Genomic DNA, 23,988 nt, shown 5'->3' on the forward strand with positions numbered 1-23,988 from the left:
AAGGATCACAGGTTTGTGGCCAGCCTCAGCTACTTAGGCCCTCCACAACTTAGTGAGACCCTGTTTCAAAATAAAGAGTAAAGGCCGGGCATGGTGGCGCACACTTGTAATCCCTGCGCTTGGGAGGTAGAGACAGGAGGATTGCACAGGTTTGAAGCTAGCCTCGCTGGCTTAAGAGACCCTGTTTCCAAATAAAAATATAAAATAGGTCTGGGAGTATAGCCAGAGGTCAAAGGGTTCCATCCCCAATACCACCCAAAAAAAAAAAAAAAAAAAAGTAAAAAATAGGGCTGAGGGTGTAGCTCTGAGGTAGAATGCCCCTGGGTTCAATCCCCAGTACCACACACACACAGAAAAAAATTATTCAGAACTTGCCAATTGCTATTTTAAAAAGTATATCAAAGCGATGAATACTTGTGGGATATCATTGGCATATGATACATATTTAGTAAGCAAAAGTAATCTTCTATAGTGATTAACTTAAAATTAACTAATATAAAAATCTTAATGTTTTTTGCTGAAGTAAAATCTTTATGTCATTGACAGAAAACTCTTCCAAGGCAGGCTTGAAACAGGAGCAGTGCCAGGACGTTCAGTCGCCTGCCGGGACTGTGTTGTCACAGGAAATTCTACCACTCAAGATAAATGCTTGGAAATCAACAGAGGTGAGTTGCTGCTGTAACAAATTATCAAAACTTTGGTGCCTTGAAATAACACAGATGTGTCATCTGATGGTTGTGTGGGTGCAGTCTGGCTGGTCTCGGTGGCTGAACGCTGTCTGTGGCCGCCTGCCTTTCTGTTTGCTGGCCTTTCCCAGCTTGGTGGGCTCCATCAGAAACTGCTGGTCTTGTGTGTGTGTGTGTGTGTGTGTGTGTGTGTGTGTGTGTGTGTGTGTGTGTGTGTTACTGGGGACTGAACCGAGGGGCGTCCTGCCTCTTAGCTACACCCACAGCCTTATTTTCTTTTTTCTTTTTTCTTTTTTTTCTTTATTTTTTATTGGTGCACTGTATTCATACATCATAGTGGGATACAAAGAAAACTTTTGTAGATATACATGCACACATCGCCAGTCAACCCCCACCCGATCCCCACCCCATTCCCTCCCCATCCCTCCTTCCCATGCTTGGCTTAGTGGTTGACATCTAGTATTATAGCAATTTATCCAAAATTAAAAATGATAATCTCACATAACAGTTTCATTTGTCTGATACCAAGCTTTTGATAACATAAAGATAACATTTCAATATTTCTTTTTGCTTTCTTTCTTACCAGAGAATATTTTTTTTCTTTTTTTTTTTTAGGTGAAACTATATTTATATATTTATTTTTCAGAAAAAAATCTATCCTAATATGGAATATGGATTATAGATACCCAAAACGATCTCGAAAAAGAACAAAGTTAGGAGATGTATATTTTCTGATTTCAAACCATATAAAGCTACAATAATTGAAACAGTGTAGTACTGTTCTAAAGGCAGATATATAAACTATTGGAGCTAAATAAAAGCCTAGAGCTAAATTCTTCCATATATTGTCAAGTTATATTTGACAATGTTTCCACGAACATTTGGTGGAGGAAATAATAATCTTTTAACTAAATAATGTTGAAAAATTAAAATTACATGAAAACATTTCAATATTTCTTTTTGCTTTCTTTCTTACCAGAGAATATTTTTTTCTATTTTTTTTTAGGTGAAACTATCATATATTTATATATTTATTTTTCAGAAAGAAAATCTATCCTAATATGGAATATGGACTCTAGATACCCAAAACGATCTTGAAAAAGAACAAAGCTAGAAGATATATATTTTCTGATTTCAAACCATATAAAGCTACAATAATTGAAACAGTGTAGTACTGTTCTAAAGGCAGATATATAAACCATTGGAGTTAAATAAAAGCCTAGAGCTAAATTCTTCCCTATATTGTCAAGTTATTTTTGACAAGGTTTCCACGAACATTTGGTGGTGGAAATAATAATCTTTTAACTAAATATTGTTGAAAAATAATACTTACATGGAAAAGAATAAAATTGGACCCTTACCTAACACCATATACAAATATTAACTCAAAATAGATAAAAGACCTAACTATAAATCTTAAGACTCTAAACTTTTAGAAGAAAATCCGGGTCATAAAACCTCACAACATTGAAATTGGCAGTGATTTCTTGGATATGATTTCAATGGCACAGGCAACAGAAGGGTATACAAACTCCCTAAAAAATAAAAAAAAAATGTATATCCAAAGACAATGTAAACAGAGTTAAAAGTTACTGATAGAATGGGATAAAATATTTCCAAATGCTATATCTGAAGGTATATTAATATTCCAACTAGAAATCCTAAAAATTAACAACAATAAAGGCTGCAATACCATTTAGAGATAGGTAAAAGACTAACATAAATAATGAATCTCCACAGATAACCAATCTTAGTTGTCTGTTGGATGGAAAATCTTGTTTCTCTGGTTCTGGTGTGTGTTACCTATTTCTTCTTTGTAGTTAATCTCTTTGAGTATTTTCTCTAGCGCTGGTTTTGAAGACATAAATTCCTTCAGTTTCTGTTTGTCATGGAAGCTTCTTATTTCCCCATCTAATTTGATAGAAAGTTTAGCTGGGTAGGAAATTTTTGGCTGGAAGTTGTTTTCTTTCAGAGTTTGGAATATGTTACTCCAAGCCCTTCTGGCTCTCATGACTTGGTTTGGGAAGTCTGGAGTGATTCTAATTGGTTTGCCTCTGAATGTCACTTGGTCCTTTGTTTTTGTTGCCTTTAAGATTCTCTGCTTGGCTTCCACATTGGTCATTTTGACAATTATGTGGCGTGGGGATCCTCTTCTCCGATCCTGTCTAAAGGGAGTTCTATAAGTTTCCTGGACCTGCGTATCAACCTCTTGCTCTATGTTTGGAAAATTTTCTGCTATTACTTCCTTGAAGAGATTGTTGATCCCTTTGGTTTCACTTTCTTTTCCCTCCTCTATTCCAATTATTCTTAGGTTAGCTCTCTTAAAATGGGCCCATATTTCTTCAATGTCAGATTCCTGCTGTCGAATATTTTTTTCTAGATTAGAAACTATGCATTCATTTTTGGAATGGTCATCTTCTAAGAGCGAGATTCTGTTCTCCATGTGGTCTAATCGGTTGTTCATGCTTTGAATTGAGGCCTTTACTTCATTAATTGCATCCTTTATCTCTTTTTGGCTCTCTCTGAATTCTTTTCGAAGCACCTCTATTATTTCTACAGTTATTTTCCTGATTTGATCTTCTAGAAATCTCTGATTTTCTGTTTTATCAGGTTCTGATGTTGTGGGGTTGTGAGCATTCATTGCTCCAGTATTATTCCTCTTTCCCATGATTTCGGAAGTTTGTGCCTTCTCTGGGTTCTCCCCTTGGGTCACTATGACTTCGCTTAAGGTGCTCTGGATCTCGAGTCTGTAGTATCTCTGACCCCACTACTCCTTTACTAGGTTGTATCACAGAGTCTCCGACCCAGGGAGTCGATAGAGGCTGCTTTAGACTATGGGGGGTGCCAGGTTGCACGTTCTCCTATGGTGTGATATCTCTGCCACAGCCACTCCCCGACTGGGTCAAGTCCCAGGGAGTACAGTACTGGGATTTCTCCTCTGTGCCCCGCAATTTGACTCACTTTTCTTGAGTACGCAGATGTAGCTGTACTGGACTCGGTGAATTCACTGCTGCTGCCGCCGGTGGCAATATGGCGCTGCTGCCACACCCTCGGCCGTGAGACTGGCGTATTTTTTCTTCTCCTGTTTTGAGTTCCACTCTGATTCCCTGCAGCGTGTGCTGAGCTCAGCCACTGGGAGCTTTAGATGCTCCCTGCGCCGAAAGATCCCGCCTGGCTGTTCCGTAGCGGCTCACCTCGGCTTGCTGTAGCCATCTGGTGAAATCGCTGCTGCTGCCGGCAGTATGGCGCTGCTGCCACGTCCTCGGGCGTGAGGCTGGTGTATCTCCTCTGTGGCTCTGAGCTCTGTTCTCAGTCCGCTTTCTCTCTGGAGCCTGGTGATTTTTTTGTTTCTCTGGTGATGGTGTTTTCTGGCTATGAAAGGCGCTGATTTTGTGGTAATGGAGATTGGTTGTTAGCGGGGCTCTTAAGCCCCGCTTTTCTCGGTCGCCATCTTCCCGGAAGTCTCTTTTTTATTTTGAATAAATAAAATGAGAGTCCTACTGAGTTGCTGAGACTGTCCTTGAACTTGCAATCTTCTTGCTTTAGCTTAGGTTCTGCTTGTCTTTTTACTTTCTTTTTAATTTTTTTTGTTATACAGGGGATTAAATATGAACAAGGTCAATATATATATAGTAAAGTTTACCTTTATGCTTTATGTCTTTAAAAAATTAAATTTTAGCGACGCTTGTAATCCCCACGCTTGGGAGGCGGAGACAGGAGGATCGCGCTGGTTCGGAGACAGCTTCGCTGGCTTAAGAGACCCTGTTTCCACATAAAAAAGTAAAAAGATAGGCCCGGGAGTGTAGCCTGTGGGAGTATAGCCCAGGGGTAGAAGGCCTTCCAGGAACCCCAGTACCACCAAAAAAAAAAAATTAAATTCTACGCCCGGCGTGGTGGCGTACACTTGTAATCCCCGCGCTTGGGAGGCGGAGACAGGAGGATCGCGCAGGTTCGAAGCCAGCCTCAGCTACTTAGTGAGGTTCTTGGCAACTTAGTGAGACTGTTTCCAAATAAAGTATAAAATAGGTCTGGGAGTACAGCCTGGAGGTAGAAAAGCCCCTGGGTTATACCCCCAGTACTACAAAAAATAAAAAATAGCCGGGCGTGGTGGCGCAGGCTTGTAATCCCCGTGCTTGGGAGGCGGAGACAGGAGGATTTTGCAGGTTTGAAGCCAGCCGCGCTGGCTTAAGAGACCCTGTTTCGAAATTAAAAAAAAAAAAAAAAAAAACCTATAAAATAGGTCTGGGAGTGTTGCCCGGAGGTAGACGGGCTTCCAGGAACCCCAGTACCACAAAAAAAAAAAAAAAAAAAAAATCTTTCTTATCCTAATGTAATAAAAATCTCTTAAGTATTGAAGTCTTACATCCTCCAAAACTTTACTGATGTGGTATATAGTCAAGGTTTTGTACCCTGTATAGTCATTATTTATTTAGTAACCCATCTTTCTCTACTCATTTTAAAAACCTTTATTATGAATCCAATGTAGCTTCAGACATTACACTAATAGTACAGAGTCCTGTGCAGCCGCCCCCTAGCTTCCCTAATCATTTAACTATGGTACAGGATCAAAGCAGGAAACAGACACGGCTATGCCAGTGTCAGCGAGATGCCAGACCTTGGTCCTGGATTTGTGCAACCGGCACCACGCTCATGGTACAGAACCGTTGAATCGCCGGGCGTGGTGGCGCACGCTTGTAATCCCCGCGCTTGGGAGGCAGAGACAGGAGGATCGCGCAGGTTCGAAGCCAGCCGCGCGCGCTGGCTTAGGAGACCCTGTTTCCAAATAAAAATGCAAAAATAGGTCTGGGAGTGTAGCCCAGAGGTAGAAGGGCTTCCAGGAACCCCAGTACCACCAAAAAAAAAAAAAAAAAAAAAAAAAAAAAAAAAAAAAAAACAGAACCGTTGAATCTCACAGAATCCCAGCCCCATTCTCTGGCAACAACTAGTATTTTCTCCATCTTTATAGTTGTGTTTTTGTCATTTCTGGAAGGATATATAAATGGAATCAAACTTTGTAACTTTGAGGTTTTCTGCTCAGTTGTAATGCTCTTTTTTTCCCCCATAACTGGATATTGAACCCAGCCTCCCAAGTAATGGGATTACAAGCGTGCATTGCCACTCTCTGTTCTGTTATTTATTTTGAATTAACTTTTGCATACGGGGTGAAGCATAAGTGAAGGTTTAGAACACCTGTTTTGGGGGTTTGGGGGCTGGAGCTTTCTAGTTCCAACCTCACTTGTGGAAAAGACTTAATTGTACTGCAGTATGCTTACATGTTTTCTTCTCTCTTGTCACCCATGGGACATTTTAGTGGGGAAATTCTGTCATCTCTCTTGAATTCTAGATTGTTATTTTCTTTAAGCATTTTCTACCGTTCATTTTTTCTTTCTCATACTTTGATTATCTGGATATTTTAATAATTCTCTTTTTGACTTTGCAGTTTTTGTTTCTTGGTTGTTTTCTCTTTTTTCACTGAGAGTTCTCAATTTGATCTTCTAGCGTACTCATTTCTTCATAGCTATATTCCTTTCATTATTCCTCTAAACTGTTCTCTCCATTCTTTTCTATTTAATATTTGTTTCATTCTTCATATCCAGTCTTCTTCCTGCTTTGTATTACTTGTATCCTCATTAGTTTAGTATGTTTATTAAGCTTGTTTTAAATTCTTCATCTTTTTTAGTCTTTTTTTTTTTTTGTGTGGTACTGGGGTTCCTGGAAGCCCTTCTACCTCTGGGCTACACTCCCAGACCTATTTTTTTATTTGGAAACAGGGTCTCTTAAGCCAGCACAGCTGGCTCCGAACCAGTGTGATCCTCCTGTCTCCGCCTCCCAAGCGCAGGGATTACAAGTGTGCGCCACCACGCCCGGCGTTTTTTTTAGTCTTTTCATTATTGAATCTTCAGCTTATAGATTTTTGTTAATAGATTTCATATTAGCTTCTCATTTCTTGCTATGAAAGACACTCTTTCTACCTTTTATTCAGAGTGCCTTGTTAGGTGTTTCCTGCCATGATTCCAATAAGGGAGGTTGGCGTTCTTTTCTTTTTTCTTTTTTCTTTTCTTTTCTCCTTTTCTTTTTTTTTTTTTTTTTTTTTTTTTTTGTGGTACTGGGGGTGGAACCCAGAGGCCTTCTACCTCCGAGCTATACTCCCAGACCTATTTTTATATTTTATTTGGAAACAGGGTCTCACTAAGTTGCTGAGAGCCTCACTAAGTAGCTGAGGCTGGCTTCGAACCTGTGCGATCCTCCTGTCTCAGCCTCCCAAGCGTGGGGATTACAAGCGTGCGCCACCACGCCCGGCTTTTTTTTTATCTTCTTTTTTTTTTCTCGTGGTACTGGGGTTCCTGGAAGCCCTTCTTCCTCCGGGCTACACTCCCAGACCTATTTTATATTTTTGAAACAGGGTCTCTTACGCCAGCACGACTGGCTTCGAACCTGCGCGATCCTCCTGTCTCCGCCTCCCAAGCGCGGGGATTACAAGCGTGCGCCACCACGCCCGGCTTTTTTTTTTATCTTCTGTTCCAACTCTTTTCCCCAACCCAAAAAGGTATTGGATTCAGTTGCTTTTATAGCAACTCAAAAAGTACATAAAATTTAAATTTCACTTTTCCTTAATTGCATAATAACTCACAGATTGAAAACACACAGATTATTTTAAAAGGTAAGACATTAAGTCAGAATAATTTTTAAACCGGACTTAGTGGTGCAGGCTTGTAAACCCAGTACTTGGGAGGCAGAGACAAGAGGATCTGGATTTGTGGCCTGCCTTAGCTACTTAGTAAGGCCTTCTTCAACTTAGTGAGACCCTGTTTCAAAATAAAGAACAAGCCTGGCTTGGTGGTGCATGCTTGTAATCCCAGCATTTGGGAGCCTGAGATGGGAGGATCACAGTTCTCAGACAATCCCGGCTACTTAGTGAGGCCCTTTGTAACTCAGTGGGACCCTATTTCAAAATAAAGAGTAAAAAAATAGGGCTGGGGGTGTAGCTCAGAGGTGGAATGCTCTTTGGTTCAATCCCCAGCACCACACACACACACAAAAAAAGATTTTAAAATTTGAGATCAGTCTTCTTGCTGATGATGGCTTTTAGGTTGAAAATAGACTTGAATAATTCTGTACACTTTGGAGCTGATGACATAAAATTAAATCCTGACAATTACTGTTTTTGTTATTTTAGAGGAATTCACTGTTATTGATCTTTTATCAATAACATGAGAAAAATGATGTTGTTCTCTCAAAAGAAGTTTAGAAGTCAAAGTTTCTTTATCAAAACATGGCTATATCATAACATCCCATCACCCTATCAACAGGCATCTCTTCTTCCCAATATCAAGAGCATTTGATGCAGTCTGGGGTGGCCTCCTCAGTAGTCTGCTTCTGTAACAGAAGACAAAACCTGTCAAGTTAAACAGCAGAACTAATTGTTGATGCAGATGTAGTGTGTGAGAAATACTGTCTACACTGACATTCTCATGTTCCTGATACACAACAAGAAAGAAATGATATTGTTGATTGCTTAGGCAGAATGAAGGTTGCCTAAAATTTTTATTTTAAAATATAAACCTCTTTAAGGTTTTCTACAAATGAAAGAAAAGTTATCATGAAAGCAATATATAAAATTCTTAGCAGAACTTTCAAAAGCAGAACAGTACTTGCCTAAATGATATATTCAAAACTAAGTAAAGCCTTTACTATTAAAACAGACATAGGTCTGTTTTCTCTGAATACTGTTCAGGATTTTGTTATTAAATTTGCTAATTAATAAGCCTATTTGTATCTTTTCACCACTTAAAAGACCTTTTCCTGCTTGAGAAGATTGAACAATGAGGTGGTGAATTTTTTGGTCTCTGTTGTTTCCATAGCAACAGTTAGGGATGCTGTGAAGTGGTTCACACAAAATCAAAGCTGACCAAAACCTTCAGTCTAGCTGTGAGTTCCTAAATTGATAGTGATGGAAGGTAAAGGTTTATTTCCTGTACTTTCTGCATATTGTTTTAATAAATGAAGAGTACACAGTTTTTAGCCTTGGGTTTATTTCTATGTCATTTATTATATTTGAAAAAATTTGAACTCACCTAAGTTGTTAGAGAAAATGGAAATTATATCGATTTTTATTATGTTAATTCATCATTCCTAACTCTTTGCTGTATCATTGCTTTGGATCTAAAAGTTCTTTTTAATTTTCATTTTTGTGCTTTTATTCTTTTTTTTTTTTTTTTTTTTTTTGCAGTACTGGGGATGGAACCCAGAGGCATTCTACCTCTGAGCTACACCCCCAGCTATATTTTTTATTTTTTTATTTTGAAACAGGGTCTCACTGAGTTGCAAAGGACCTCACTAAATAGCTGAGGCTGTCTGCGAACCGTGATCCTCTTGTCTCAGCCTCCTGAATGCTGGGATTACAAGCGTGCGCCACCACACCTGGCTGAAAGTACATGTTTTAAGCATACTTTATATCAGTAAATATAGCTGTGCTGTATAAAATCTCGATTTATTTAATCATTCCCTATTGGCAATCATTTAGGAATTATTTACATTTTGTCTATTAAAAGGCAATGTTGCAATGAAATTTTTTCTACACATATTTCACATATTTTTACAATGCTGTCAAGGAAAATGAATTACTGAAAATTTATATAGTATTTGTTTTTGTCTTGAAGGGTACTACAAAATTGTCCTCCCAAAAGTTGTACTAATTTATACCTAGTAATAGTATATCAGAATGACTCTTTGCATTTTTAAAAATTTTTCATCAATATGGGGAATATAAATTTGTTTTAATTTGATTTTTACAATTATTAACTGTTAATACCTTTTTAAATTTTTCCTATTTCATTTCTCATCTTTCTTACCTTGGTTTAGGGAGTAAGGGGTGGTGGAGCTCAGACCTAAGGTCTCACCCATGCAAAGCACTCCACCATTAAACTAGATCTCAAGTCTCTTCCTAGGTACATTCTAAGAGCAGTTTATCTGTTGAAGAATTAGCCTATTGTTTGGTTCTTTACATGTATGTCAATCTTCAATTTTTCATTTAATTTTTTATATTATGGCCTTTTTTTGTCCCGTAGAAGTCTTTAATTTTTATGTAGTCAAATTCACCTTTCTTTCCTTTACAACTTGTAGATTTTAAGTATCCTTAGACTTTCCTTACTCTGAGCCTTTATAAAAAGTCACCTTGACTTTAAGCAGACTAAATTTTAGAGCTATTATACTTTTAGAGCAAAATTGGGGGCAGAAGGTACAGAGATTTCTCTGTGTACCCTTAGTCCCTCCTACACAGTCTCCCTCTGCCATCATCCTCTACCAGAGTGGTACATATGTTGCAACCAGTGACCCTACAGCGACATGTTGTGATTACCAAGTGTGATTTACAGTGGGGTTCACACGTGGTGCTTCACACTCTCTGGGTTCAGGCCAATTTATAATGACATGTATCCACCAAGATAGCACTATACCAAGTAGTTTCACGCCCCTAAGAATTCCTCTGGGCACTACCTAATAATTCCTCTTTCCCTCCACCCCCTAACAACCACTGATTCTTTTACTATTTCCATAGTTTCACCTTTTCCAGAAAGCCATTAGTCTTCAGGAAAATTTAATTTAAATACCCAATGGCATATCAAAATGGCTAATATAGAAATGGTAGTAACGCCAAATGCTAGTGAAGATGTGGAAAAATTAGATCATTTATTACTGGTGGGATTGTAAAAGGGTATAGCTCTTTCTTATAAAACTGAACATGTATCTGCATACAAACCAGCAATTACATTTCTAGGCATTGTCCTGGAGATATGAAAACCTATATAAAAACTTGTGCACAAATATTCACAGCAGCTTTATTTGTAATAGCCCAATTCTAAAAACAACCCATATGTCTTTTTTTTTTTTAGTCTTTTTTTTTTTTTTAGTCTTTTTATTTTTTTTTAATCAGAGTCTCACTGAGTTTTAAAGGGCCTCGCTAAGTAGCTGAGGCTGTCTGTGGTGAATTGTGATCCTCTGGTCTCCACTCCCGAATGCTGGAATTACAAGCGTGCGCCACCACGCCAGCCCCCATGTCTTTTAGTGGGTTAAACATCCATGCCATGGATATTACTCACCAATGAGAGGGAGTAACTTGATACACACGACAATCTTGACCAGTCTTCAGAAATTAGACCAGGTGAAAAAAAACAACCTCAAGCTAGGTGTGGTGGTGCACACTTGTAATTCCAGTGTTCAGGAGACTGCGACAGGAGAATTGCGGTTTGTGGACAGCCTCAGCTACTTAGCGAGGCCCTCTACAACTCAGTGAGACCCTGTTTCAAAGTAAAGAATAAAATATAGAGCTGGGGGTGTACTTCAGAGGTAGAATGCCCCTGGATTCCATCCCCAGTACTGAAAAAAAAAAAAAAACTCAGAAAGCTACACTGTATGATTCCACCTATATAGCATTCTTTAAATGTCAAATTCATAGATAATGAAGAACAGATTAGTAGGGACAGAGGAGGATGGGTATTGCTATCGAAAAGCCCCAGTTTCCTCTTAGTTATGATGGAAATGTTCTATATGTTAACGGTGTCAGTTCAGTAGCCCAGATGTGATTGATCTTGGTTTCCCAGCTGTCATGGTCTGTCTTGTTTTCTGTCAGGACCTGATGCTTTTTCATGATGAAGCTCCAAAGCCGCCTCTGCCAGCAGCACCTCCTTCCTTCATCTCCTCAGCCGCATGCTTGTCAAAGGGAGAAGGGGAAGCTTGCAACTTCTGGGGCGCAGGTAACTTGTGACGGATAGGAAGTTCACTCAGAAACATGAATAAGAAGCACTGGGCAGGAATTCCATAGAAATAAAAAGATTTTATTTTATGAAATATAGTAGTCGTTGACTTTCCTTCCCCTCCCTCCCTCCCTCCCTCCCTTCCTTCCTTCCTTTCTTCCTTCCTTCCTTCCTTCCTTCCTTCTTTCCAGTACTGGGGATGGAACCCAGGGGCATTCTACTTCAGAGCTACATCCCCTGCCCTATTTAATTCTTTATTTTGAAACAAAGTCTCACTAAGTTGCAGAAGGCCTCACTAAGTAGCTGAGGCTATCTGTGAACCTCTGTCCTTCTGTCTCAGCCTCCCAAATGCTGGGATTGCAAGCTTGCACTACCACACCGGGCAGTAGTTGACTTACCAACAGTGAGCACAAAGGGCAGGACTGGCACGCATCAACACAGCCCACACTTGATCCCATAATCTTAATTTACCATTTGTTTCAGTGTTTTTTCTTTTTTCTTCTTCATTGTCTTGTTTCAAAAATAACTACAAGCCTTTAATCTCTCATGAAAGGCTTAAAAAAGAAAATTAATTTTAGTTTCTGCTTATGTTAACTAATTTTTATAGAGTTTAATGTATGACACTTTTCAACATAAGCATTAAATAAAATATGAAGTCAAGATAGTTCCTGTCCCACAAATTGGCTAATCATCTCTTAAATAATTAACATTAGAGAAAAACACAATATAAAATTTTATAAAACTAGCTTTCAGTAACTTACGCTACTGAATTCCAGCGGGGCTTGCTGCTGGTCGAGCTCCTCTAGGACCTGAGTCTTGATTGAGCCGCTCCGTCCGTCCTCTCTGTTCCCCATGAACTCTCCATTTGCAACACATTCTTCTCTCAATTTCCTCAGACAGTAGGTGGAAGGTCTGTGAAAATGCGCGTGCACGTTCTTATTAGTACCTTTCATCCTCCCTGTCTTTACTTTCCTGTCTTTCCAGGCACCCTTTCATCACAGCAATGGTCCCCATGTCTTGAGTTCCATCTTCTCCCTCTTCTCAGACCAAAAACCTCAAACTTCCTCTTATATAGATTTTCAGTATCCAAAATACAAAACTTGTATTAGTACAAACTTACTTTAAAGTTCACATTTATAGTTTTTTTTTACAAAGAAAACAATGAGAGTATTTCAATAAATCACAAAAACAAGAACTCAGGGAGTATCATGACATTTGTATAAGGATGGCATTCACATGGACAGTTAGTTACAGACGGGCAGTTTTAGGCAGTCTGCTTGGTATTGTAATACTTATTAAGTCAACTGGTCCCCAACTCAGAAGCTTGAAGGAAGAGCAGTAAGGAAGCGTTTTTGTATTCTAACACTGCCTGACATTTTTTCCTTCTAACATTTTTAAAAATAGACTTTCTTTTTGAGAGCAGTTTTACATTCACAGCAAAATTGAGAAGAAAGTACTGAGTCCCATATGCCCCTACCCCCACACATGTATTGCCTCCCCACCATCAGTATTCCACACCAGAGTAGTACATTGGTTCCAGTCATGAACTTACATTGATTGACACATCATTATCTCTTTAAATCCACAGTTTACATTCGGGTTCATTAGGGTTCACTCTGTGTTCTATGGGTTTGAGCAAATTACATGCATACACTTATTATAGCACCATACAGAGCAGTTTCCCTGTCCTACAAATCCTGTATGCACTGCCTATTCATTCCTCTCTCCCCCAACCCTGGCAACCACTGATCTTTTTACTGTATCCATAGTTTTCTTCTTCCAGAATGTCACAGAGTTGGAATCAAACATATGTAGCCTTTTCAGATTGGCTTCTTTCATTTAGTAATATACATTTAAAGTTCCTCCACATCTTTTCATGGCTTGACAGCTCATTTCTTTTTAGCACTGAATAGGATGTTCCTCAGTTTGTTTATTCATTTACCTACTGCAGGACATCTTGGTTGCTTCCATGTTTTGACAGTTATGAATACAGGTGCTCATAAATATCAGATGCAGGTTTTTTATGTGAGCAGAATTCCCTCCAACATTTAATTCAAGAGAAATTGAGTATAAATGGGTGTCAGAGGTGACTCAAGGGGAAAAGAGTCACAAAACACGTTGCACAAGGGATGTGCCCTTACTTTACTTGGCCAGGACCCATTTTAATCAGGGAGGCTTTTCCTGTTTTTAAGTTTTTTCTCCAAACTTTCCTTGACACTGGTCTCAGAGATACCTTGTTAAAATGCAGATCTTCGCATTTCACTTCTCAGCTTAAAAGCTTTCCGCAGTCCTCCACTGCCAACGAGATAAGCCTTATTTTTTATACTGTCATATAACACTTTCGTCATCTGGTCCCCACCAGGCTTTCTGGTCTCATCACCCAAACCGGCCAAAACTCTTGATGCTTTGTGACATCCCATTGCTCTTGTAGTTTATTCTTTTTAGAATGTCTGTGTTCCAGTTCCTTTAGCTGTATAACACATTGCCCTAACACTTTGTGGTGTAAACGGCACATTTATTATGTTCGTGGATTCTCTAGGTCAGGCCTTAGGACAGGGCACAGTGAAGATGGCTGTCTCCACTCCCTGATACAGATGTCTGGGCCTCAGCTCGGGAGCGCAGAGGCTCGGCAGGGATCCCCTGCATGCTTGCTCCCTCACGGATCTGACCTTGCCGCTGACTGCCTTCGGGGCAAGGTTCCTCTCTCCACAACCCTCTTCATGTGGGCTAGTCTGGGCTTCCTCGCAGCATTGGCTGGGTGCCTAGGGTGAGCATTCTGTGGAAGCAAGGACCTCGTAGACACAGAGTAATTTGGAAGTCATACTGTGATACTTGTGCCACACTCTGTTCATCAAGGCAATCACAAAGTCCTGCCCTGTTTCAAGGGACAGGGGATGTAGAGCTCTCCTCCATGGAGGAGTGTCATATTGAAAGAAAAGCAGGTTGGATGGGATGTATGTTGGTACAGTCATCATTGAGAAATAGAATCTTCCACAGTAGTCTACCAAATTATAAATGCTTGACAAAACCCAATTCAAACATCAAGGCCCAATGAAAATGTCACTACTACTATAAAATCTTTATATACAATAAATCTTTATTTCATTGTGTTCTCATAGAACTTTCCCCACATCTCTACTATAGAATCTATAAATTTGAGCCAGGCATGATGGTACATGCCTGCAATCTCACAACTTGGGAAGCTAAGATAGGAGGACGACAGATTTGAGGCCAACGTGTGGTAACTTAATGAGACCCTGTTTCAAAATGAAAAATAAAGTAGGGCTGGGGCTATAACTCAGAGGTAGAATACCCAGTGCCCCTGAGTTGGGTCCCCAGTTCCACAAAAATGTTTTTGACTTTGTATCATAATAATTTTATAAATTATATTTACCTTACAAATTAACATAATTTTATTTTTTTTAATTAAGACATATAGACAAAGCTAACCTACCACACTGTCCCTTATCCCAGTACTATCTGCTCCACAGGGTTAACTGTTAGTAATTTGGTGATTATTTTCTCAAACTTTCTCTGTGTATTTACATACATACATGCACATTTAGAATTATATAGAATTGACTTAATTTTATAACATTATTTTGTATTTTACTGAAACTTATTAAATTTAAAAATATTACTTGACAGCTGGGCGTGGTAGCACACGCTTGTAATCTCAGCATTTGGGAGGCTGAGACAGGAGGATCCGAGTTCACGGCCAGCCTCAACTTCTTAGGCCCTTTGCAACTCAGACCCTGTTTCAAAATAAAGAATAAAAAATAGGGCTGGGGGTGTAACTACGAGGTAGAATGTCCCTGGGTTCCATCCCCAGTACCGCAAAATATTAAAATTAATAAAAAATATTGACTATTCTCCAGTGCATGTCAATATTTAGAGATGTAGTGCGCTTTCCTTTTTTTCTCTCGTAGCTCCTGTATATTATAATTTATTTCTCTCATCATAGACATTTTGGTGTTGTATATTTTTAACTATTATAAATATAGTGAATAAACGGGTGCATGCCTGTAATTCCAGTATTTGGGATGCAGAGACAGGAGGATTGCAGGTTCCAGGCTGGCCCTCAGCAGCTTAGCAAGATTCTGTTCAAAATAAAAAGGGGCTGGAGGGATAGCTTAGAGGAAGAAGCCCCTGAGTTAAATTCTCAGTGCCAATAAATAAATAAAGTGAATAGCCTGTACACATATGTGAATGTATATGAGTGTTTCTTTAGGGTGAATTCCTAGAAATCCAATTGCTGGACCATAATGAACCCTGTTTTAATTTAACTAATACTGCCCAAAAGATCCTCAAAATATCAGTGGCATTTTTCATTTTTGCTTACTGTATATGAAACTACTTACATACTCTTACCCTTAACAACACTTGATATTTTCAAGCCATATATATGTATTCCTTTTCTTTTTCTTTTTTGTGGTACTGGGGATGGAACCCAGGGGCAGTCTACTTCTGAGCTCCCCGCCCCCAGACCTATTTTATTATTTTATTTTGAAACAGGGTTTCACAAAGTTGCAGTTGGCCTCACAAAGTTGCTGGGGTTGGTCGCAAACCTGCAGTTCTCCTGTCTCAGCCTTCCAAGTACTGGGATTAAAAGTATGTGCCACAATGCCTGGCTTATGTATTGCTTTCTTAATGATGTCTTCATAGAAATGTTATGTTTTGTATCATGATTATTTTTCTTCATAGCTTTCTGTGTGTATGTATTTTTAAGACAGCTTTCCCTATACCAAGTTTATAGTACATATTCAGCAATCTCTTATTTTGTTTGAGTTATTTAATTCATCTGGATTTAAAGTGTTTGTAAGTGGTTTTAGATAGGGACAGTGGCAGCCAGTTGTCAACCCTTATTCACTAGTTTACATTTTTATTATTTTGAAATAACTCTTTAACCTAGACTAAAAATAGATCTGCTTAAGAACTGTGTTCTGGCTGTGTGGTGGTGCACACTTGTAAACCCAGCATTTGGGAGGCTGAGACAGGAGGATTGTAGTTTGTGGACAGCCTAGTGAGGCCCTTTGCAACTTAGAGAGACCCTATTTCAAAATAAAGGATAAAAAATAGGGCTGGGATCTGGGCAGGGTGGCACACGCTTGTAATTCCAGCATTTGGGAGGCTGAGACAGGAGGATTTGGGTTCACAGACAGCCTCAGTTGCTACTTAGTGAGGCCCTTTGCAACTCAGAGAGACCCTGTTTCAAAATAAAGACTAAAAAATAGGGCTGGGGTGTAGCTCGGGAGGTAGCATGCCCCTGGGTTCCATCCCCAGTACTGCAAAAAAAAAAAAAAAAAAAAACAAAACAACTATATTCTGTTAAATTGGTCTCTTTTTATGTTTCTGGTCTATTTATTTTTTGCAGCTATTATAATAGTGTATACTGCTGTAAAAATGTGTTCTGTTTTATGTAGTTATTATATTATTGGTCACTTAGGTTATTTCTATATTTTTACTCTTATATAAACAGCGATGAAGTAATGTCTTTCCTCCTTCTCAAATAAAGTAGGCTTTTATTTATATTTTTCCATGAGCTGATGCAAATTCTGAAGTACATTATTCTGAATTTCTGTTGGTAAATTCTGTCCAGTTCACTAACTTATCCTGTCAACAGATGGTTCTGATTTCCATGTTCTGGTTTTGGCAACTTCAGCCTGAGGCAAAAATAAAGTAAGCGCGTTATTCTGGTACAGCGTCTTGGGTTCTCCTCGCCTCCTTGCTTTCGCCCTCCCGAGGCGCTGGCGATCTGCTGTCCGTGCTCCACGCCAGCACTGTGCCTGCCTCCCCAGCCTACCTTTTCCTCAGCCTGCAGAGGCCTCTTCTTGGATTGTGGGCTGCTTCCTTGCTTTTCTTGTAGTTTGTTACATGTGTTTACTCTGAATATATTATTTGGTTTCATACACTCCTAACCTTTTAGTTTTAATACACCTCTGTTGGTGCACTGTACCCACACATCACAGTGAGGTTCAGAGTGACAGGGACATACCTGCACACGCGCCTGGCAAGCTCCCCGGGCCCCAGCCACTGTCCCCTTGTCGTACGTGATTTTGCATACGTGTGTAGCATCATTTGGAGTGTTTGCTTCATCAAGTCTCTCCCCTGCCCCTCGACACGCCTTTATCTGGAGTCCCTCTTGTATCCGCTTCTCCCTACCTTAGCACATGAGAGAAGACATGACCCCTCACTTCCTGTGCCTGTTTATCGCACTTAGCATAATCTTCTCTAGTTCCATCCATGTTCCTGCAAGTGACAGAACTTTATCTTTTTTATGGCTGAGTAAAATTTCATTGTGTGTGTGTGACAGTTTCATACTCCACTCATCTGTTGATGGACACCTAGGCTGGTTCCATGCTTTGGCTGTTATGAATTGTGCTGCTGTAAACAGCTTCAGTTTCTGGTTCAGTTTCCTCAGAAAGATACCCCGGAGTGGGATAGCTGGATCATATGGTGGTTCCATTCCTAGTCTTCTGAGGGATTTCCACACTGGTCTCCACAATAGCTGCATGCTCTGGTGGGTTGCCATCCACCAGCATTGTGTAAGGTTCCCATTTCCCCACATCCTCACCAGCATTCGTTATTGTTTGTATTCATGATGATTGCCATTCTAATTAGGTTATTTGGAATCTTACAGTAGTTGTGATTTGCATCCCCTGATTGCTAATGATGTTGAACATTTTTGGTCATTTGTATTTCTTCTTTAGTGAAGTGTCTATTTTTGTTCAGTTGCTCATTTTTTGTTTGGTTATTAATTTTTAGTGTTTTTTTTTAAGTTTTTGAACTTTTATAGGCTTGACTTTTTTTTTTTTTTTTTTTGGTCTGTTTTGGTACTGGAACCAAGGGATTGTGTGTGCAAGGCAAACACTCTACCACTGAGCTGTGTCCCAAGCCTCTTGAGCTTTTATAAGTGGAATTATTCTGAATTTGTTTTTCTGACCTTTTTTTAATAACTATTATACTCTTAAAATTCATCTCTGTCTATGGTTGTCATTTGTTCTTGCATAGTATTTTGTCTTATGTATATATTTGCATGTATTTATTTACTGTCCGTGGAATGCTATCATCAGTGCTGTGTGTCAAGATTTTTTATCGCACACAGTGCTGTTTATGAGCTTGCTGTGTCCTTGTATAAGCCTTCTGGTTTTCTTGGACAAGAGGTTCTCGGGGGCATATATTTTGGGGTGAACTTCCTGTATGGTTAAATACAAGCACCTTTAAGTTTACTAGGTAATGCAAATTGTTTCCCAAAGTTCTAGTTGCTCCATGTCCTCACCAACCCTTCTGCTGACGTTTTTTGAAAAGTTGACAATCTAGTGGATGAAATTTTGTATCTGATTTTTTTCTAAAATGTATCTTTGGAAAATGAAATTGAGCATATTTCCATATGTTGAAATTTTTCATAGGTATTCATGTTTCCTCATCTGTGAAATGTCTACATATCCTTTGGCCATTTTTCTGTTTGTCTTAATTGATTAGTAGTTCTTTATTCTGGAGGCTAAGAATTCTATGTTGTAAAATTTTCCCCCATTTATGACTGGTCTTTTTACTTTGTATAGAGTTTTTGAATAACAGTTCTGAGTTTTAGTATGTATGTATGTATGTATGTATGTATGTATGTGTTTTAGGGTGAGCATAATGGGTTTATTGGGTTCACTAGGAGGACCACAGAGCTGGCTGGTCCCAGAGTGGGGAGAACGAAGGGAAGAGTCTGTGGCATGGTGAGGTTTTTATACTGTCCAGAAATCCCACCCCTCCTCGTGCATAGTAATTTGGGGTGGCTGCTTATGTTTGAGTTTCATGCTGCTGTGTTGAAATTTCCTGTTGATGTCTAAAGCTGCAATGTAAAGGCTCCAGGCCTCTGATCACAGCGAGGCGGGCCAGTCCCCACATCTCCTCAGGAAGGCTTCTGCCTGTCCCATTTCTTTTCCCACACTGCTCATCTCTGACTGTCTACCTAAAATTCCCCCTCAAGAGCTAGATACCCTGGAATCATTTAAGGAACAGGACGATGATCCATTTTCTATAGTTTTTCCGAGCTTCTGAATTTTAATGAATTAGAATTTTATTCTTTATGTTTTGTACTTTTTGTATCACGAAGATAATTTTATGTAGGCTAAATTTTTTTTTGCAGTTTTGCTTTCCACAATTAACTCTTTAATATAGAATTGATTTTTGTGTATGGTCGAGGTAGGAGTCCAGTTGTACTTCTGTGTGGATGGCCAGCTGTCCCAGCATCACTGATGGAAAAGTCTGGCCTTTCCCTGGTGAGCTGCAATGCCATCTGCATCCTAAAGCAGTTCACACATATGCCCTGTGCTGTTTCTGGGCTCTGTGTTTTGTCCATCAGTTACATGACTATCCCTGCACCAGCAAATAGGAAACTTCCAGTGTACAATGGGTAACTCATCATAAATTAAAGAACACCTCTATTTTCATCACTACTATAAAGGTTATCATTTTATAAATTGCATTTTCTGTTTGTTGATAGCACAAGTGAGTGGAATTAATTTTATATATATAGTTTTTGTAACCAGCAATTTGCTTAACGCTTGGCAATTTTCCTAATTTATATATGGATTATCATGCATTTCTCATGTTGATTTTCTTGTAGTCTGTGAATGACAGATTTACTTCTTCATTTGCAAATCATATACTTTGTATCTCACTTCCTCACCTCACTCAAGTGGAGGGTGTCAGGTAGGACTACTTAAACAGAGCTGGGTGGAATATGGTCATGGGCTTCTCAGGTCCTGACTCACACCCATTAGCCACTGCTTATGAATTGCTATTGTTTTATATCTTAGGCATCTTGCCTTTCAAGATGTGCCATGTGGCTGAACTCTGTGGCACATGCCTTCAATCCCAGCTGCTCAGGAGGCTGAGGTAGGAGGATTGCAGGTTCAAGGCCAGCCTGGGCAACACAGCAAGACCCTGCCTCAAAATTTTAAAAAGATACAATAGTTTAAGGACTGGGGATGTAGCTCAGTGGTAGAATGCCCCCGGGTTCAATCCTCAGTACCTTGGGTGGGATGCAGACATGCCATGTGAAGATGTAACTTTAGCAGTTGTCAATTAGGAAGATTTTCCTATTGTGTTTCAGGAACACTTCTGAGTGAGACTGATTTAGCAGTCCTGCACTCTGGGCAGTGCTGGCATACTTATATATCTTCATATTTTCAAGAGAATAATTATATTTTGCCATTAAAAGAGATTCACTAAATCTTTTGTCAAGATCTCCATTCCTAATTTGTTAATAGTTTTATCATGACAATATTTAAAATTTTCTCCATTTAGCATCTTAATTTATAAGCTTTCTTCTTTGATATGTTAATTTTATAAATTTGTTGACTTTTAGATATTAAAATAACCTTAAGTTTCTGTAGTAAGCTCAATTTGATCATGATATATTATCTTTTCTATATATTGCTGGATTTGATTTACCAATATTAGTTTAGGAGTTTTGCATCTATGTGAGTCATTGTCTCACATAGATGATTGGGATTGTCTTTTTTCAAATTCTCTTTGTCATCCTTTGAAACTGAGGTCATACTAGACTCATAAAAAAATCAGTAGGTATTTGCTTGTATTTACTCTGGACTAGTTGTGTCAGGGTTACTGAGATACAATGAGACAGATAAGGTTTCCTGTAAGTGCACTACTGGTGCTACTGGCAGGACTGCAGGCAGGGAAGGCCAGTAGGCCCAGCATACATGCTCATGGGTTCAACCTGAGTCTGCCGCAGAGTGGCGGGCCGTTTCCCCATTAGGGCCTAGTGTTGGAGCAGTCAGCATTCACAGAAGCCAGATCGCTTGGTGAGAGAAAGTGTATGTTGGTGAGGCCAGGCCTCTTAAGCTATTCTGCATGGCTGGAGCCCACTGAGCAAGCACCGGAGTGACCAAGGAAGGAGGGTTATCACAATCACTATATAGAGCTCATTCCTGCCTGACTTTTGAGTCTCCCCTACAGTGGATGTCCTCTGGCAAGCCTTTATAGGGACATGAAAGCTGGATGCAGTGAAACAGCCCGTAATCTCAGGACTTGGGAGGCTGGGAAAAGAGGGTGGCAGGTTTGGGGCTAGCTTTGGCAGGTATTGGGATATGAATGCCTTTACATCATTTGCATGTCCTTGGTACCCATATTCCAATCGTATTCTTTCCAAGTCCCTAACTAGCACCCATAAACCACTGCTTATGAATTGCTGCTGCCTTTTGAGATGTGCTGCATGGTCAGATGCTGTGGTGCATGCCTGTAATCCCAGCTACTCAGGAGGCTGAGGCAGGAGGATTACAAGTTCAAGACTTGCCTGGCAATGGAGTGAGAGCCTGTCTTAAAATTAAAAAGGGGTAGTAGGAATGTAGCTCAGTGGTAGAGCTACCATGGGTTCAGTCTCCAGTGCCACAGGGTGGGCCGGGGAGTTGTGGCATATAAAGATGTGCCATTAACATTGTCCGCTAGGAAGATCTCCTAGGTCTTTCAGGGGCACTGATTTGGCAATCCTCTACTCTGGGCAGTGCTGGCATCCTGAGATTCACTGCAACCCAATCCCCTACTTAGCTCTCTTAACTAGCAGTAGGGAATTCTCCATGAACTTACTGGTGTAAGTGGAGGGTGGAGCAGTAGCAGAGTGGGAGCGGTACCGTGGAGCCAGAGCCACCTGTTTGTTCTGTTTGCTTGGCCCCTGAACTGGCTTCACCTGGTCTCCTGTGTGCCAATTTAATTTGATAATGGAATGCTGCTGTGTACATCCAATTTTGTTTTGTGGCTCAGATAATACTCATTATGTGAGGGGACTTGGTCACTTGGTGTCTTGTGTCAGGCATTCACTCCCCAGCCAGGCCCAGTAGGAAGCCCAAAGTAGCTTTTCAGATGGACAGTAATCATAGACAGAAGAAGGCATGTGCTTCCTCCCAGGGTCGAGAGAGGCTGCAGTCTGCATCCCTGTCTGCCGGGCACTTGAGGTTCTGGGCTCTGCTGGTTATGTGGTGCGGGTGTCAGCACAGCTCATCCTGTAGCCTGAATCTGCTGCAGAGCCTCTTCTTGCCTTTGTCCTCATTCAAAATGGGCATTAACTGTTGAGAGTGCACACCCATGTCCATCAAGATTCGCTTGGGGTTATCGTGTTCTTTATTTTGACTCTCTCGAGGTATATACAAGGTATTGCTCGCTTTAGAGGGAACATCTTGCCATGCCACAGACCACTGAATTCTAAAATGTCACATACGGGGAGGCTCCGAGCTCTGCCAGGACCTCTCTCCTACCTCTGCTCACATGTCGCACAGGGGTTCTCGGCACTTGCTGTACTAGTCCAGTTAGCCTTTATCAACAGTGCGGTGGGCCGGTGTGATGTTCTGTGGGACAGACTGCAAGAAAAGCCAAGTCCCTCTGATTTTATTAAAAGACATGGCAGAAATGACAGAGCTGTGAGGCAAGACTGAAAGGCATGTACTATTGTCCCTGTGACATGAAGACTGTTTCTAAGTGTTTTTTTTTTCAGATATAGACAAAAATTTATTTAGGAAAGTGAGAAATGTACATTCAAGGGAAAATGTGGGCCACCCCAAAAGTGAGAGAAGGCCTTTGGGAGTTCAGGGCTCTTCTGTTATAGGAGACTCCATGGTGGGAGGCAGGAGGAGGGATGTGAGGACGTCACAAGGGGTATGTATGTTTAATACAAGTAGTCACAAGGGGGTATGTATGTTTAATAACAAGAGGTGTTTAAAATTCTAGGCTGACAGCTATATACTAGATGTCAGGGGCTGTGATGGTTTGCTCTAGTAAAGGTACCCACAGCTGGAGCTTTAGCTGTGTTGGGCATCCTCACCTGGTTGTATCTGTGATCATTGACAGTCATCCCCACATCCATCCAGCTGTTCAGAAAAAAACAGGCTAATGACATTGGAGAATCACCACCCTGCAACTTGCATGTCTTCAGTGGTGGCACTACTCTCTGAAGTTTCCCCAGAGAGGCTGGAGTGTGTGTGATTACAGGGGCACTGCTTGGTCCCTCTGACCTTAATATACTGACCTCTGTGAGTGGTAGAACCACTGGGACTGTGGAAGTAACAAGAGATTGACCTGTGGTTTTACAAGACCTGTATAAGGTGAGTCCCAGACTAAGACTTTTTGTGTCACCTGATTTTCATAAATTCCTTCTATGATCAGTAGACTTAAAGTGACATTGTTGGAGGTCCAGAAGTTAGTGTCAGTCTAGATGCAGTACCCAGTAAGACCTAGAAAGTCTACGTCTTTCTCTTCCTAAATGCAGTTATTGTAATTGGCTTCAGGTACCTCTAGGGAAGGCTCAGGGAAAGATTTACTATATACATCTGTGGTTACATTATAGGATTCTTTTTCTTAAAGGGAATCAAGATTTTGGCTCCGGGCACTGGCTTAGGTTTAGAAATCAGTAATAGAGCATAAATCCCCCCATGAAGACAGTAGTTAGGTTTTCTATATATGTCAAACAGCACTTAGGAGGCTGCTTACCTATTTCTCACAGATCCTATGATTCATTCACTAGTACCACAAGCAAAGAGAACTGGTGT

The 23,988-nt window shown here is 40.1% G+C and overlaps 1 protein-coding gene across 1 annotated transcript in view; it reads left to right on the forward strand.

The window, feature by feature from the left end:
* The window catches only part of ENTHD1 (ENTH domain containing 1), a gene marked incomplete at both ends in the record, with an annotated part of 125,452 nt that overhangs the window by 52,105 nt on the left and 49,359 nt on the right, over nucleotides 1–23,988 (forward strand). The window contains 2 exons of the mRNA XM_080704779.1: nucleotides 547–665; nucleotides 11,314–11,437. Coding sequence (XP_080560905.1) covers nucleotides 547–665; nucleotides 11,314–11,437 — 243 coding nt within the window. The remainder of the gene's footprint in view (nucleotides 1–546; nucleotides 666–11,313; nucleotides 11,438–23,988) is intronic.

Source organism: Muscardinus avellanarius (assembly GCF_963383645.1).
Source record: "Muscardinus avellanarius genome assembly, chromosome: 11".
In the NCBI taxonomy this organism is placed as follows: Eukaryota; Metazoa; Chordata; class Mammalia; order Rodentia; family Gliridae; genus Muscardinus; species Muscardinus avellanarius.